Here is a 16310-nt window from a genome sequence, read left to right as displayed (position 1 = left end):
ATCACTACAATAAAAGTTTGTTAACCTAAACGGGTCCAAACAGGGTGGCATAACTTACAACCATTGTCTCCACCACGTATCGGTTGTCGCAACACTATCGCGACGGCCACAACCTCCGCACAATCTCTGCCTCCGTCTCCACCTCCAATACCTCATAATCCCCCGCGTCACCAGCCACTATAAAAAGTTATAGTCGGTGAACTTAGGTAAATTTTGTCTAAAACTAATTTCAACCCGACTACAACTTTGGTCACCTTGACCTGAACCAAATTAGTGACTTTTAAAACTAAACGTTTTAACCGTAAATCATTTTGCTCAAAACCCATATGACCTGAACGCGGTTTTACCACCGACAATAAACGGGCCGACCCACCCAGTTTTCGAGGCCTTGTTGAATGTGTTAACGAGTTGACCTGTTTAATTTAATGGTTTAAATGTCAACCCGAATACGACCCGTTTATTAAACAGGTCTACTTTGACAATCCAAAACCTAACTATTTTCGTGTCTTGTAGGTAAAAGTAAAACCACATTTCCAGGAATAAAATAAAAATAAACTTGTTTCTTCAGTACATAAACAGTTCCTTTGCACCTAAATAAATAAATCCCTTCCCTATTTACCACAAGAAAATCTTGAAACCTTAGCCAAACAAAAGAATGTGCATCAGCAGTTGTAGAATGATTCTTCCACACAACAAACATAAATATCTGCTAACTGTATCTCGATTATAATCAAGCAGCAGCAGTAGTGGTCTCACAGGCCCGGCTGGTTCTAGCCGTGGATTCACAAGTGTGGTGCTTCGGCTTGCGGTCCAGCACGCACATTCAACAATGGCTGCAATGCTTTAACCACAATGCTCATGTTTGGCCTGAAATCGGCCTCATATTGCACACACAATGCTGCAACCGCCGCCATCTGTCACAATTAAAGAACACAATCCAAATGTTATTTTCCAACAAGAGTTTCTAAATATAAAGATTCAATATTTAGTAAATTAATTGAATTATAAGAAAAGAACATATAATGATTCAATTTTTAGCAAATCAACTGAATTATAAGTAAAAGTTAGTTCTGAATTACCTTGGCAACTGACTATTTTAAGATTGCATGTAAAAGATTCAATATTTAAATATAAATAATATATAAAGATTCAATTTTTAGTAAATTAATTTGATAATACAAGTAAAAGATTCAATTTTCATATGATAAGAAAAATATAAAGATTCGATCTATAATAGATCAATTGAATTACAAGTAAAAGTTAATTCTGAATGACCTTGGCTGCTGCGTTTTAGAATTGAAAGATCCATTTTTTATATTATAAGTAAATACAAAAATTCAAATTTTAGTAAAATAATTGAACTGTTATGAATTACCTTGGCAGCTGCCTGTTATTATATTACAATTAAAAATTTTAATTTTTATATCATAAGTGGAATATAAAGATCATTTATAGTAAATTAATTGAATTATAAGTAAAAGTTGATTCTTAATTACCTTGCCAGCTTCCTTTATCATATTACAAGAGATTCAATTTTAATAACCAAGTAAAAATAGTGATTCAACTTTTAGTAAATTAATTGATTTATAAGTTAAAAGTTAATTCTAAGTTACCTTGGCAACTGCCTTTCTATATTACAAGCAAAAGATTCAATTTTTATATTATAAGTAAACTCAAATATTTAGTTTAGTAAAATAACTGAATTATTGGTAAAAGTTAATTCCGAGTTGCCAAAGGCAACTGCCTTTTTCATATTGCAAGCAAGAGATTCATCTTTTTTACATTATAAGTAAAATATAAAGATTCGACGTTTAGTTACTTATTGAAATATAAGTAAAGTTAATTCTTAATTACCTTGGCAAATGCCTTTTTACATTATAAGTATAATATAAAGACTCAACTATTGGTAAATTAATTGAAAAGTAAAATTAATTAGGATTACCTTGGCAACTGCTTTAGGGGGGTATTCTCCATTAAGTCTAGTGTCAACACACTGTTTCACCTTATCTTCACTCAGTTTAGGTGTAGCCTGACATATTAATATGTTATTTACAAATAATTTAGAATTTAAAAACAAAAAACGAAATTAAAGTAACACAGAGTGTGGCATACCCATGTGACAAGACTCTGTTGACCACGAGGCAAAGTGTGGTCAACGGGCTTTCGACCCGTCAAAAGTTCTAGAAGAACCACTCCAAAGCTGTAAACATCACTCTTTGAACTCAACTGTCCAGTCATCGCGTATCTATCATATATTTAAAATCAATAATTTCAAATCGCCAACCAAAAAAAGACTTAAAAAACTTCATGAAATTAAAAATAAACTTACTCAGGCGCATGATAACCGAAAGTACCAAGAACACGAGTAGAATGAAGGCGTGCAGCCATATCCGGTGCTTGATTTGACAAGTCAAAATCAGCAATCTTTGCCACATCATCATCAAAAAGCAAAACATTACTAGACTTAATATCACGATGAATGATATGAGGCTGCTCCTTTTCGTGCAAGTATTCAAGCCCTTTTGCAGCGCCAACAGCAATTTTAACTCTTTGAAACCATGATAAAACCGGACCCGGTTGTGCACCTTTAACCCCTTTTCTTCCTACATTCATATAATAAATATGTTACTTGTCACATAAACTGATTATAACCTCATGATAACAAACTTATGACCATAAAAACACTAACCATGCAGAATATCATGAAGAGATCCATTTGAAGCATACTCATATGCCAACACTCTTAAACCACCATCAATGCAATACCCGAGTAACCCCACAACATTATCATTTTTAAGCCTTGATACCATTGAAACCTGTCATGATATGCTAAAATCATTAGGAACCAAAAATAACAAACAGACATGCAAACCCAATATAATCCCACATAGCATAAGCCATTGCTAGGGTTTCGGGAGGGTGTGATAGGGGCAAACACTTCCTCTAGCACATGAGCTAGAGAGGCTGATCTTAGGCCTGTAAATGTAAACGAACTGAACGTTCAGTGAACCATTTGTGAAATGTTTGGTGGGAAGTTCTTTTAATTAATAATCAGACGAACATGAGCACATGTCCCTTCCATTCATTTATGTTCGTTTACGATCGTTCATTTACGTTCGTTTGACTACGTTCATTTATGTTCCATAGTTTACGTTTAACTTCGTTCGTTTACATATTCATGTAAATTGTCTAGGTCTATTACAATTTACTATAGTTTAATGATTAAAATATTGCCCATTACAATATAGGTCTAGTTTTAATAAGTTTTTAAGCCCAACAGATTTATGTTCTTGTTTACATTCAATTGGTGTTCGCTTATGTGTCGTTTGTGAACCGTTTGTTTATATTATTAACAAACTAACATAAACGAACACGAGCAAGAAAACCTCGTTCGGTTAGAGTTGAACGAACAGACACGACCATGCTCCATTTGTGTTTGTTTATAAGTCTAGCGGGCCTCGGCTAAGACTCTCGGCTCCAAAACCACTTCAAACATTTTTTTAAGATTTACAAGTTTGAAATATAGTCTCATGTAGCATATAATTCAGCTAAGACAATCAAGACAAACAACCATACTAAAGTACTAATAATGGAAGTTGTAAACTACCGCTAACAAACAATGATATGATGATGAGTAAACTATAGTAGCTACACACAGAAGAAGTGCATGGACACGAAAAGGAAGCACTAACCCTTGTGCCAGTACCCTAATCATAATAATTAAGTCATTTATGTTGTTTTATGAACAGTATTTAGAGCATACCTGGGCTAAAAATTCTTGATCCGGTTGCTTACTTGAGTCTAACTTCTTGATGGCGGCTGCTTGCCCGCTCCTCAAAACACCATGGTACACCCTTCCATAGGACCCCTCACCGATTAACGATTTGGTGCCAAAATTGTCGGTTATTTCTTTGAGTTCATCCACTTGTAGAGCAGGGACTGCAATCGGTTGCATGGTTACAGCCTGTGTGTCCTTTGGTGCAGCCTCGGTGGCACGATAACCTGCATTTTGTCCTGAAACCGTGGCTTTAAGTAAGTTTCCTAAAAGGTGTATATATGCAAATATATAAGGTAATTCATTTATATAATAGTAATCACCTGCTGCGTTATTTGTCATGAACGGTCCGTTATCGTAAGACTTGTGCATATCATCTTCTCCGCAGCAGCCGAAGCAACTCATGTTCGGTTTCCTCTACTTCACAAAAGCTTTATAAATCATTGCTTCATTATTCATAATCAAGCAGAATAACTTTGTAAACCGAACCAAATATACCAGAATTATGTTCATTCAAACAATTCTAACCAATGGTAGGCCAGCATGCATAAACTTCTTGATCTAGACAAACAACTAGCTCTGTAACTTATTATCTTTATTTGATAGTCTTAAAAAACTCATCTTTAGACTCTTTGATGACCAAATAGAAACCAAATCAAGATTCAAGAAACTGCAAACTTCTATATACATGCTACACCATTAAAGATAACAACTTTATATCACCAATCAACATAACAAATACCAAAATTCAATTTGACAGCACAATTCCCAATAAATCATCAAAAGACAAGATTTTTATGCATAGTTGACCAAACAATATCAAAATTCAACTGATCTACTTACAAACAAGCATGGAATGGATCAATAAAGATCCCAATCTCAAAAACTAATCTAATCATCACAGACACACAGTCAACATAAGTCAAATTTCACACTTGAAAGATCTGATTATCAGTAGAAAAGTAAAGGGTTTCAATAGAATTTGTTAATATACCAAAGATGTTGTTTTTGCAGGTGGGTTGAATCAAATCAAGAAGAGGGATTGCTTAAAGAAAGAGAGGATATTTATTTTGGTAAACTGAAGAAAAGAAAAGAGGAATGTGTATACACAGTGTGTCTTGGATATTTTTAATAGGTGGCTAAGATGCACCGAATAGGGCGGCGTAGGTTAGAATAAAGACAACCATATAGAGGTTGAAAATTGAAAAGTGGGTTTATTTTCCATTTCTTTTTTCAGTCTTTAGTTTTTTAATTTCTTGAAATTGTCTTCCATTGAAGTGGCCTTAAAAGGAGTCTTTTAATTGGATGTGTTTGTAGTTTTGTCAACTCTCATAGTTAATTTAATTAAATAAATACAAATTTATTGTTTAACCCATCCTCTAAAATTACATAAAGATTTTGTAAATTATAGGATGAGATTGTGAGTACAAGTTATATAATAGAGAAATAAAAGATATTGATTTTTTTGTAAATTTAAGGAAACTTTGTTTGTCCATATTTATTTTTTACTATTTGTTGAATTGGTTGTGTAAAGAAGAGAGAAAACTGTAATAATAAATGTATATAAAAATATTATTCAATTGAACATAAAAGAGAAATGTAGTGTTTTTAGTGTAATTATTAAAATGGGGAAGATGGACAAGCTGAGAATGCTCTTAGGCTAAGAGGTATGCACCCCTCAACACAACTCCCCATCATTCAACATCACCCTTCAACCAAGGAAATACACTATTCTCATCATTCTCCACCATTCTTCATTTTTAGTTTTTTTATATAATATGCAAACATAAATAATTAAATTTAAACTTAAAACATTATAAATAACATTATAAAATAAACCAAAACTAAAAAAATCTAGTCTTCATTGTCGGGAAGAGCCGAAAGAGACCATATATGTTCGACCAAGTCCGAACGTAACGCGTCATGTGTATATTGATTTTTCAAAGCCAATCGATTATATTCTCTTTGTGTTTCGTCAACTGGTTTATATTGGATGTTGTATTCATCTTCGTTGTACTCGCAAATTGCACGTCATCGTCTTCAATAATCATGTTATGCAAAATACATATTGCATACATTATCCGTCTGATTTTTTTTGCGTCCATGTTCGTGTCGGGTTAGCCACTACGTGTCACTTTTTTTATGACACCAAAACATCTTTCAATATCTTTTCTTGCCGCCTCTCGAGCTACCTTAAATTTCTTTCGTTTTTCATCTTATGGGCACATGAAGGATTTCATAAACATGGACCAGACGGATGTATCCCGTCACCAAGATAATACCCGTGCTTGTATTCGATTCCTGAAACATGAAAACTTGACTCTGGCATCGTACATCCTAGTATGTTATTGTAAAATCTCGACTGATGGATGACCGTTAAATCATTATTTGTACTGGCAACACAAAAAAAACACGCCAAATCTATAGATCTTGTGAAGCAACTGCTTGCAATGATATAGTTGGGTGTGCATGATCACCTCGCATGTATTGACCGTGCCAAGCATTTGGGCAGTTTGCCCACCCAAATGCATACAATCAATACTACCAAGCATCCTGGAAAATCCATGCTTTGTTTCATGGCATTCATATAATTTTTGAATATCACTCCAAGTAGGGCTACGTAAATATTTTCTGCTATATAACTTAATAATATTTTTGGTAAACTTATAAACACTATCGTGTATCGTTCTTTCGGACATTTGAAGATACTCGTCTAAAGCATCATGAACTGTGTTGTATGCCATATGTCAGATCGCTGCAGTGCACTTTTATAGTGAAGTAAAACCTCTTATCCCTCTCGCATTCGAACGTAACTCAAACCATGGATCTGTTCTCAATATATCGTCGACTATTCTTTGAAATAGACGTTTACTCATTCGGAAGCGCCTCCTAAAATCTTCGCATGTGTAAGTTGCGTTTTCGGCAAAGTAGTCGGTTACCAAACGGCCGTGTGCACCTTTACGATCTCGATTCAACCGAGCTTTTCTTGTGAGAGGAGGCAATGTTTGGTTGTCACCAAATAAAACATGTTCGATATTAAACTCTATTGCATGCAGAAAAAAATCTGTATCGTCAAACGAAGAAAAATCATTTGAATTTTTGGGTTAAAATTATATTCTTTTGGTTAAAATATGTAGACTTGGTTTGAGAATGGTTGAAATGAATTTTATAATATAATAAAATCATTTTTTTTAATTGGACCGTTGCCAACGATCAAGAGAGGCAAGAGAGTGTTACTGACCCTACTGATGGTTGTCAGTACCCTCAGGTCACGCGTGACTAAAAAAGGGGGGGGGGCATGTTCCAGTGAGACCAGTAGAGTGAGGAGTGCCATATAGCTGTCACGTCAGAACAGTGGGGGTTGCTCACTGGTATATACCCATCAGCCTTATGGTGTCAGTGAAGACTGAAGTGGGAAGACAAAAAAGGAAAAACACATATTTTCTCTCATCAGATGCAAATCACATGTTAATTCAACCGTTATTTTAAAATGTCTATAACTTTTTCATACAACATTTGTTTAAAAGAAAGTTCATCATAATAACTAGTGTCACTATCAGTAATATGAGCATGAATTTGTTTTGGAAAAATAAAAAAACAATAGATATTACATCATTGTGTCTCTCCATTTATCTTTGTTTGTATGCTCATCATTGTGTTTTTTTTCAAAAGTATTAAAATCTGAAAATTGCAATAGTAAAACAACTCTATTGTGTAATCTTAATATGCAAATATAATAATAAAATAACAACAAATTTATATAATACATAAAACACAATGATAAATACATATTATGCAATAACCTGAAACGTAAAACACAATATTGAATACGTATTACACAATGAACCGAAATGCAAAACACAATGGTAAGTAAATACATAATACACAATTACCTAAACATAAACATAATACACAATGACTAAAACACAATGATGAGTAAAAAGACACAATGATGAACAATATGATAAAAAAACCCACTAAATTTTTTAATTATTGTTATATCAATATGGTGCTCATATTAATAATGGTTAAAAAAACGTTTGTTATTATGATTGATTTTTTTTTTTGAAAAAAGGATTGTCGTGGGAAACAATTATAGTCGTTTTATAAAATAATAGTGGAATTGACTTATGTCTTGCACATGGAGAGAAAAAAACAATAAATATAGATTATTCCAAAATAATAATAATTTAATCAGATACACTCATAACTGATTTTTATTTCAATTAAAATGCTAAGATTATTTTAAATAAAGACGAAAGCTAAGCAAACAAAGTTATTTATCCGTAATAAAGTGATTGTCTTTGATAAAGAGATAAAGAAAGTTAAAGTTAGAAGGGTTATCGTTAAGGGAATATCTCATAGAATAGTAACCAACTTTCAAAAGTGTTTTAATTAGGTCACTCATGCATATTTTTCTTAAATCTGGTCACTAAATCTTCAAACCGAGTCTCACTGATTTTTTTGTTTATTAAGAAAGAAATGGAGGATAAGATGTGGGGGTCGGAATTTGCAATATATGTAGTTATATTTTTAAAAAATTAAAAAATGTTAATTATATTAAAATTCAAAAATAAAAAATAAAATCCACGTCGCCACTCAACGTCAACATAAAAAAAAAGATAAAAAGATTTCCTGTGTGAAACAAAAAATAAAAACGTTAAAAAACATGTTAAAACCTTTAAATTAATAAAATATGAAAGTTGAGTGACCTAATTGGAACATTTTTTAAAGTTGAGTGACCTAATTGAAATACTTTTAAAACTTGGTTACTATTTTATAAAATTACAAAGATTACTGTTGGCTAATATCATAATTTAAATTATTAAAATTTAAAGGATGAAAGTTAAATTTTTTACTTTAATTACATGCATGCAGTTATAAAAAATATAATAATTTATAAGTAATTTTCAGAGAACTAATACTATAAAATATATAACTAATATGAAAACGACATATTATTTGTAACCAACCACCATATATTTTAAGAGTTGCAAATATATATCCAAATTGCATGAAGAATGAATATTCTAATCGTCTACTAAATTATTTGATTAATATTTGATATGCACTTCTCAATATGTTATTGTTTGAAAAGCGTCAATTGGCATATGTTATGGTTTGCTTTGTGAGTATGTGAAAAGAATAAGATATTTATGATATTGGTTAGACGATGTTAATGGAATTAGAAAATAGAAATGGCTCTGAGACACTTTGAAGTTTGAAACCATATGTCTCATGTATATAGCGTAATATGAAACTAAACTATTCTTCATCATAACTTGAAATAGTTTTCAATGCATGATTTGTAGCGCATTTAAATTATTAATAATACTAAATGTAGATTATTTGTAACATCTATGCATTTTCATGTATGAAATCGCTAGTTCTATATTCGTATATAATAAAGTTCACATATTAATTCATCATCTATATTATTATGGAATCATATATTACTTAATTCTAGTTAGTAGAATTATTATCATATGCGCAATTACACAATTCTATGTTTATTTACACTACGTGAATATTGACCTTCAGCCACACGAAAAAAGTGTGGCTATAGGCCTTTAACCACACACATTTTGTTCAGGTCATATGTGGCCAAAGGTCGTGACACCGTAGGTATGATATGGCCACACACAGTTTTTGGTGGCCTTATGTGGTAATAAGTGTGGCTAAAGGATACAGGCATTAGTTGCTGGCCATCAAGAAGTCTCTCCAATAAGTGTGACTAAACGGTAGAAAATGGCCACATGAGTATTTACTATGAGTGACCATTGCACGTATATAACCACATGAATTAATGTTTCAGCCACATGAATTTTATAATAATGTGGCCAATAGGGTTGTGTTAAGCGTGCATTTTGACCTATACCGTGTGGATATAGCAAAGCAATGGCCACTTAAATTTAATAATAGTGTGGCGAATTATATTATATAGACACTGGATATTATATTAAAAGTGGCTAAATATATTTATTTGCCACTCAAAAACTCCTTTTTAGTTTGTGGTGTGGCCATTGTCTTACCGTTTGTCACACAAAATGTTTTTCCTAATATAAAGTGTGGCTATTGTAAAACTTTTCGTCACATATAGTGAAGTACTGTGTGGCTAATCATAACTTAAAGACACTGGAGATTATTGTAAATGTGGCTAAAAATGTGAACTTGCCAGTCAAAAACTCTTTTGTAGTTTGTGGTGTGGCCATTTTCTTACCGTTTGTCACACATAATGGTTTTCCTAATTTAAAGTGTGGCTATTGTCACACTTTTCGTCACACATAGTGAGGTACTGTGTGGCTAAGAATATCATATAGACACTAAAGGTTGTTGTCAATGTGGCTAAAAATGTGAAGTTGCCACTCAAACACTCTTTTGTGGTGTGGCCATTGTCTTACCGTTTGTCACACATAATGCTTTTCCTAATTTAAAGTATGGCTATTATCAAACTTTTCGTCACACATAGTGAGATACTGTGTGGCTAATAATATCATATAGACACTGGAGGTTGTTGTCAATGTGGCTAAAAATGTGAAGTTGCCACTCAAACACTCTTTGTGGTATGACCATTGTCTTTACCGTTTGTCACACATAATGCTTTTCCTAATTTAAAGTGTGGCTATTGTCAAACTTTTCGTCACACATAGTGAGGTACTGTGTGGCTAATAATATCATATAGACACCGGAGGTTGTTGTCAATGTGGCTAAAAATGTGAAGTTGCCACTCAAGCACTCTTTTGTTGTTTGTGGTGTGGCCATTGTCTTTACCGTTTGTCACACATAATGCTTTTGTAATATAAAGTGTGGCTATTATCATACTTTTTGTCACACAAAAATGTTTATGTTGTGGCTAATGGTCATTTATAGACTCTAATTTTTGTAATTTCAGGTACTTTTGGCCACACCTATTTAATATGTTCTATGTGGCCAAATTGTGTGTAATTAGGCAATATATAATTATTTTTATTTTTGTGCAGTAATATAAAACAGCTATAAGCAAGCATGACAAAACAAAATTAGAAACAAATTATATTAACAATAATATTCACTTAAGCAAATGTATATGCAAAATATCTTACAAAATACAAAAATAACGACTACCTATATACTAGCTAAGGCGTCGGTTTTTTTGGCACTGCTCCTTGTCTTCTGTTTGGTCACCCGGTCTATCGTTGTTGCCTTTGCCTTTGCCTTCTTGCCAGCTCTGTCTGGTTCTTTTGAGGATGGGAGTGGTGGTAGCTGGAACAACAGAATATGAAAAACAAATATGTATAATTAATGTCGTATTTTGTAATTGAATAGAACAAAATAGTATGCATACATACATACCAACGTTCGTTTAACTGTTCGTGAACCTTTCGGCGGGAAGTTCGTTTATCTTTGTTCAATTACGTTAGTTTAGATTATTAACAAACGAACATAAACGAACACAAGTGTTCATTTTTTAAACTAAATGAAAGAGAACATAGATATTTGTTCGGTTAAGTTAAAAGGGAACAAACCTCCTGGTCACATAAGATTAGGTGTTCTGGCCAAGCAACAAAAGAACCACGTGCGTTGCCAACAGTCACAATTTCACCTGCCTCACAAGGAATAATTGCTTGTTCCTTTATGACTTCATCAATACTAACTTTATAGCAACCCTCCTGGATTGCTTTTCCATGCAACTGTTGTGGAACCGGTGACCAATAAACTTTACCATTTGCCACCTTGTTACGCTTGTCATGCACACACAAACGACACTCATACACCTATAAACCAGCATGTGAAATTAACAAAGTTGAAGTCAATATATAAGTACATACCCATGTTAGTGGGAAACTAACAATGTTTCGCGCAGTACATACATTTATTTCAGGATGTGGGGAAGCTTCATCCGTAGATACATCAACTTTTCTTTTACGGCTTCTCCGTTTTACCTAAAAACCATTCAATGAATCAATCAACAATTAAAGGAAAAACTGAAATTACCAAATACTTACTGATGGTTTTTTCGAGCCGTTACTATCCGGAGTGTGGTGTAGTTGTGTTGATGCTTGGTCAACATTGTTCTCTACAGGCTTCATTGGTAATATAACAGAAATTGGAATTGTTAGGACTTATTAGGTTATAAAATATAAAAACTGAAATTGCCAAATACTTACTGATGTCGCGCTATGGGGATCGACTACCGTTTGGTCAACACTTTTTTCCACAGACTTGACCTGCAATTCGGTAAATAGAAAATGAGCACACTCACATTGGAAACGAATTATAAAAAGTAATGAAACTGTCAAATGCTTACTGATGTCGCAATATGGGGAGCAGGTACCGTTTGGTCAACACTTTTTTCCACAGACTTGGCCTGCAATTCGGTAATAGAAAATGAGCACACTCACATTGGAAACGAATTATAAAAAGTACTGAAATTGTCAAATAAGTACTGATGACGCGATATGGGGAGCGGGTACCGTTTCGACAACTATTTTATCCGCAGACTTGGGCTACAATTAACTTATGCAAAATTAGCACACTCACATGGAAAGTTAATTATTAAAACAAATCAATCAAACTGTCAAATGGTTACCTGAGAAGCGGATTCTTGTTGCACAACCTCACCTGAGGTTAAGATGTTTCCCATAGAACTGGCCTACAAATAAATTTATTAGGTTATGAAAAATGAAAAATCACATGGAAAGTTGTAAAAAACAAAGAAACTATCAGATACTTACTGGTCCTGGCATTTTATTTTGCGCCACAGCACTAGTACTTTGGTTAGAACCAACCTGGTTGGGAACAGGATTTACCTACGAATTGTGACAAAAACAGTGCCAATTATATATGTCGAATGCATCAATAATATGTAGCATACGTCACTTACTTGACTTGCCGACATTTGCGGCAACAATCCTTCAAGATGTCTGAACCTGGCCTCAAATGCTAACTGTTCCTTCTCACGGCTTGCTAGCATAGCACTCGTGGATTCAAGTAGAGTCGTCAACCTGTTCACCACTTCATCTCTCTGCACCGCCTCATACTCAAGTTGGGCAATCCGTTGCTTAAACGAGCCTTTTACCCGACTCACACCCCAATATTTATCTGTTGTCAATCCGTACCCAATCCCTTTTAAAAACCCACCTTTCTCTTTTCCAAGCACTAAGGTGACGACATCTGTGCACGGTTCAAGTGCCAGGGCTCCGGAGGCGATCTGCTCCTCATGCTGAGCCTGCAAGAAAACAAATATTATAAAACACTTGTAACACGCTTATGTATCCACATAAAGTGTTGAGACAAGTTATACAGACTCAAGTTTTTTTGACACCAATATAAGGCAATGAATTGACTTTAACATGATTTAAAAAGTTTAATACTAAAACATACTAATTTGGTTGCCACGCCTTCGACAACAACATTCTTGTATGCACCATCTTTGTCCTCCCTTCCTTTCATCCACATTAATGCACGGCCGGGGATCTCATCCGGTCCAATTTCCTTCTTTTTGACCTTGTAAAATATTCAAGAGAAAGCAGCTGACGGTCATGCGTTAGACACATAACCAACAAATCATTTAACTAGAGAGAAAGCAGCTGACGGTGATTACCAGTTTCTCTCGAAGGTAGGTATAACCCCCTCGTCCCATGTGATGATCAAAAACATTCTTTGCTCGAGCTCCCTTTGATGAAGCCCATTTTTTCTTCAACCACACATTATAATCATTTCATTATATTTAAACAAAAAACATAAACCATATATAGTCGATCAATCTACGTTGATTTATACCATAAACAGCTCTGATTGTGTGTACTCAACGAAGCGATCCCAGTCTTCTTGGCTGATCATCGTCCTGTGTCCCTTGGGTATCGCCTTCAGTTTCAGAGGTTTACCGATGTTCGACATAATGTATTTGGCATACATTTTTCTTCGAAAATCCCAAAGAAGGTGTCCGAGCCGATTCATCACAGAAGGCCTGTGACACGCCTCAATCTCAAAATATTTCTGCATAATATAATACAGTAAAGGTAAATTACATCTCAAAATATAAAATTCACAAATAGAAATAAAGAATAACCGTTATTTGTTCCCACAGTTTATCTCTAAGCTCCTTTGTGACCTCCCTCCAACTTAAATTTCTCAAGCCAACTATTTCCCTTACAACATCCCCTAAAAAACTTGCAAACTTTGATCTGTTTTGGCCAGTGAACCTACCCAGATTATCAAACTCCACTGCCAGTTTGACACCACCAGAGTTTGCATATTGGGTACGCAGCTTAGGTATCCTCGTCAACCCCCTTGTAGGTTTTTTCGTAGTAGCAAAACTGTTGAGGGGTTCGATAGCCTCCAAACTGTTGAGGGGTTTGATAACCATCGTCCCTATAACCTCGTCTGCTTGACCGTCGTCGTCGTTAGCTTCCTCGCTGGAATAGCCTTCAGTGTCGTCTGATTGAGCGTCGTTGGCTTCGTCGTTGGCTTCCTCATCGGAGTATATAACATGTTCTTCTTCGATTGTTTTTTAATAATTTGGAGTGTAATTTGGAGTATAAATCACTGTCGGCTGATTTGTGGAGTGGAAAATTTTTAATAATTTGGAGTGTAATTTGATTTTTGGAGTGTTAAATGTAATTTGGAGTTTTTGAATACTTGGAGCCAATATTTTGGAGCTTTTTGAGTTTTGCCTCCCTTTTAATTAAGAACCAATAGATTATTGGCATAGTTTTTACGGCAGAGAACCTGTGGCTGAAAATAGACACTTTGACAGAAGATGGTTGGATAAGCGTGTATTGCGTATTAGGATATTTATATATGTTTATGTATATTAGCGTGTTACAAGCGTAATAGTGTTTTTAACAAAGTGTTTTTTGTTTTATTTGTAGATTTAACCATAATTACCATTCATTAAAAGTTTTCATACAAAAGGCACCATTACAATACATTCCATGAAACAAAATAAGAGTGAATAACAAAATAGATGATACAAAAAACTATAAAATTAAAGCATATAAAAGCTAACCAACCAACATTCAACACAATAAACTAAAAAGTGTATCAATACAACCATACATATACAAATAACCAACCAAATCACAAATGTTCCAAAATTCACCAAACACGTCACCAAATATTTCCCAAATGTTCTAAACATCACCAAATCACTAATCAACTTTTGAAACTAACAACGTAGCTTCATTGAAGTCATATTCAAATCTGCACTTATCACCAATCTGTATTTCATTTTCCACCTTGAATTTTTTCCATTTTGGTAACCGATATCTGAATTTCAGGTCCGACAGTTCACCATGAAGTCTCATTTTTTTACGACCTTCGGGATTGACCAAAGTGATTGGCATTCCATCATAGGCATCAATCTTGGTGCCAATGTGACGCGGAAGACGCTGTGAAAAGCAAATTTCAAAGATACTTGTAAATAAAAAAGAAATTTAAAAATTCAGTTTACCAATTTCTTGGTGACGTTCATGTGGAAGACGATTTTAGAGTCATTATCTTGCTCATCAAGATGAATTGGGTTTTGGGAGGAACTACCTTGATTGCTTAATTGATAGTTGAGAAACAACTGATTTGGACCAGGAAGGATAAATTCTATGCCATCTTCATGAAAGACATTAAAATGAAATGTCTTATCTGATATGATTTCAAACACAACAAACGAACCACCTTTCAAGTTGGTTTGTTTAACAACCTCAATCCATACATCCTCTAGCCTACAACCCATTCCATCCCAAAGACATGAAACTTTAAACATATATCTATCTGGAGCAATAAGCTCAAAAAGAAAATTCATGTAATTGTCACCAAATTCTTGAATCACATACCACTCAGGGAAATCCTATTAAACATGTTAATTAAAAGACATTTGAATTTTGAAAAAATCATTAAAAACAGAAATTAAAACTTACCAAGTAATGGACATGTCGGTTTCTGACTGGAATACATATCATAGTACAGGATTGATCATTTACGTTTCTTTTGAAAGTAAACATATTCAACATAGATCTTGATTTAAGCTCAAAAACAACATATGTTCCAGCTTGTATACAACATTCTCTGATTAATTCAGTCCAACCGGTTCCAAAATAAAAGTCATCAAGTACTTTGATTATAACAACAGAAAACGTTCTACCACTTTGATCATAAATCAAACAACAACCGGTGTTCGATTTCATGTCAGCAAACATTGGTTGAAAAGCTTTAGGAATGAGCTATAAGTAACACAAAAAATGTTCTTAGAATGTATATGTTGCAAAACTGTAAAATGTTTCATAAAAAAAATTAACCAGATAACATTAACATACCATCCTACTCATGGAATCGCTGTCGATATCTACCAGGAACTTAACTCCATTATTGAGACGTGGCATTTTTATTTTCTTACCAGGATAAGCGATGTCTACGAATTACAGTAAAGCGAAGTAGAAGTCGATTTAGGGTTTTGAAGTTAAAAGGGTTTTGAAGTTAAAAGGGTTTTGAATTTTGGTTTTATTTATTTCTACACATTTAATTATTTATATATTTTGGTTTTTTGTTTTGTAACTGTTGG

General features: G+C 33.9%; 1 protein-coding gene across 3 annotated transcripts; it reads right to left on the bottom strand.

The window, feature by feature from the left end:
* Positions 1–511: 511 nt before the first annotated feature.
* LOC143611659 (pto-interacting protein 1-like) lies at positions 512–4885 on the bottom strand. 3 transcript variants are annotated; one of them, XM_077085837.1, is made up of 8 exons: positions 4770–4885; positions 4099–4206; positions 3764–4014; positions 2690–2816; positions 2330–2603; positions 2113–2245; positions 1943–2029; positions 512–914 (listed from the first exon to the last, which is right to left on the bottom strand). In XM_077085837.1, exons 2-8 carry the CDS (start codon positions 4178–4180, stop codon positions 783–785), a joined length of 1086 nt encoding a protein of 361 aa, XP_076941952.1. In that variant the 5' UTR covers positions 4181–4206; positions 4770–4885; the 3' UTR covers positions 512–782. The 3 variants fall into 3 exon arrangements, with proteins under 3 accessions (XP_076941952.1, XP_076941950.1, XP_076941951.1); XM_077085835.1 differs by having other exon boundaries at positions 4099–4195; XM_077085836.1 differs by having other exon boundaries at positions 4099–4190; positions 4771–4822.
* Between the last annotated feature and the right edge of the window lie 11425 nt (positions 4886–16310).

The sequence above is a fragment of the Bidens hawaiensis genome, unplaced genomic scaffold, assembly GCF_021521415.1.
Source record: "Bidens hawaiensis isolate Kalapana, Puna unplaced genomic scaffold, B.hawaiensis_p1.1 tig00031883_1, whole genome shotgun sequence".
Taxonomy (NCBI): domain Eukaryota; kingdom Viridiplantae; phylum Streptophyta; class Magnoliopsida; order Asterales; family Asteraceae; genus Bidens; species Bidens hawaiensis.
The sequence above is the reverse complement of the archived record's forward strand: the minus strand, read 5'-3'. Positions and strand labels throughout refer to the sequence as shown.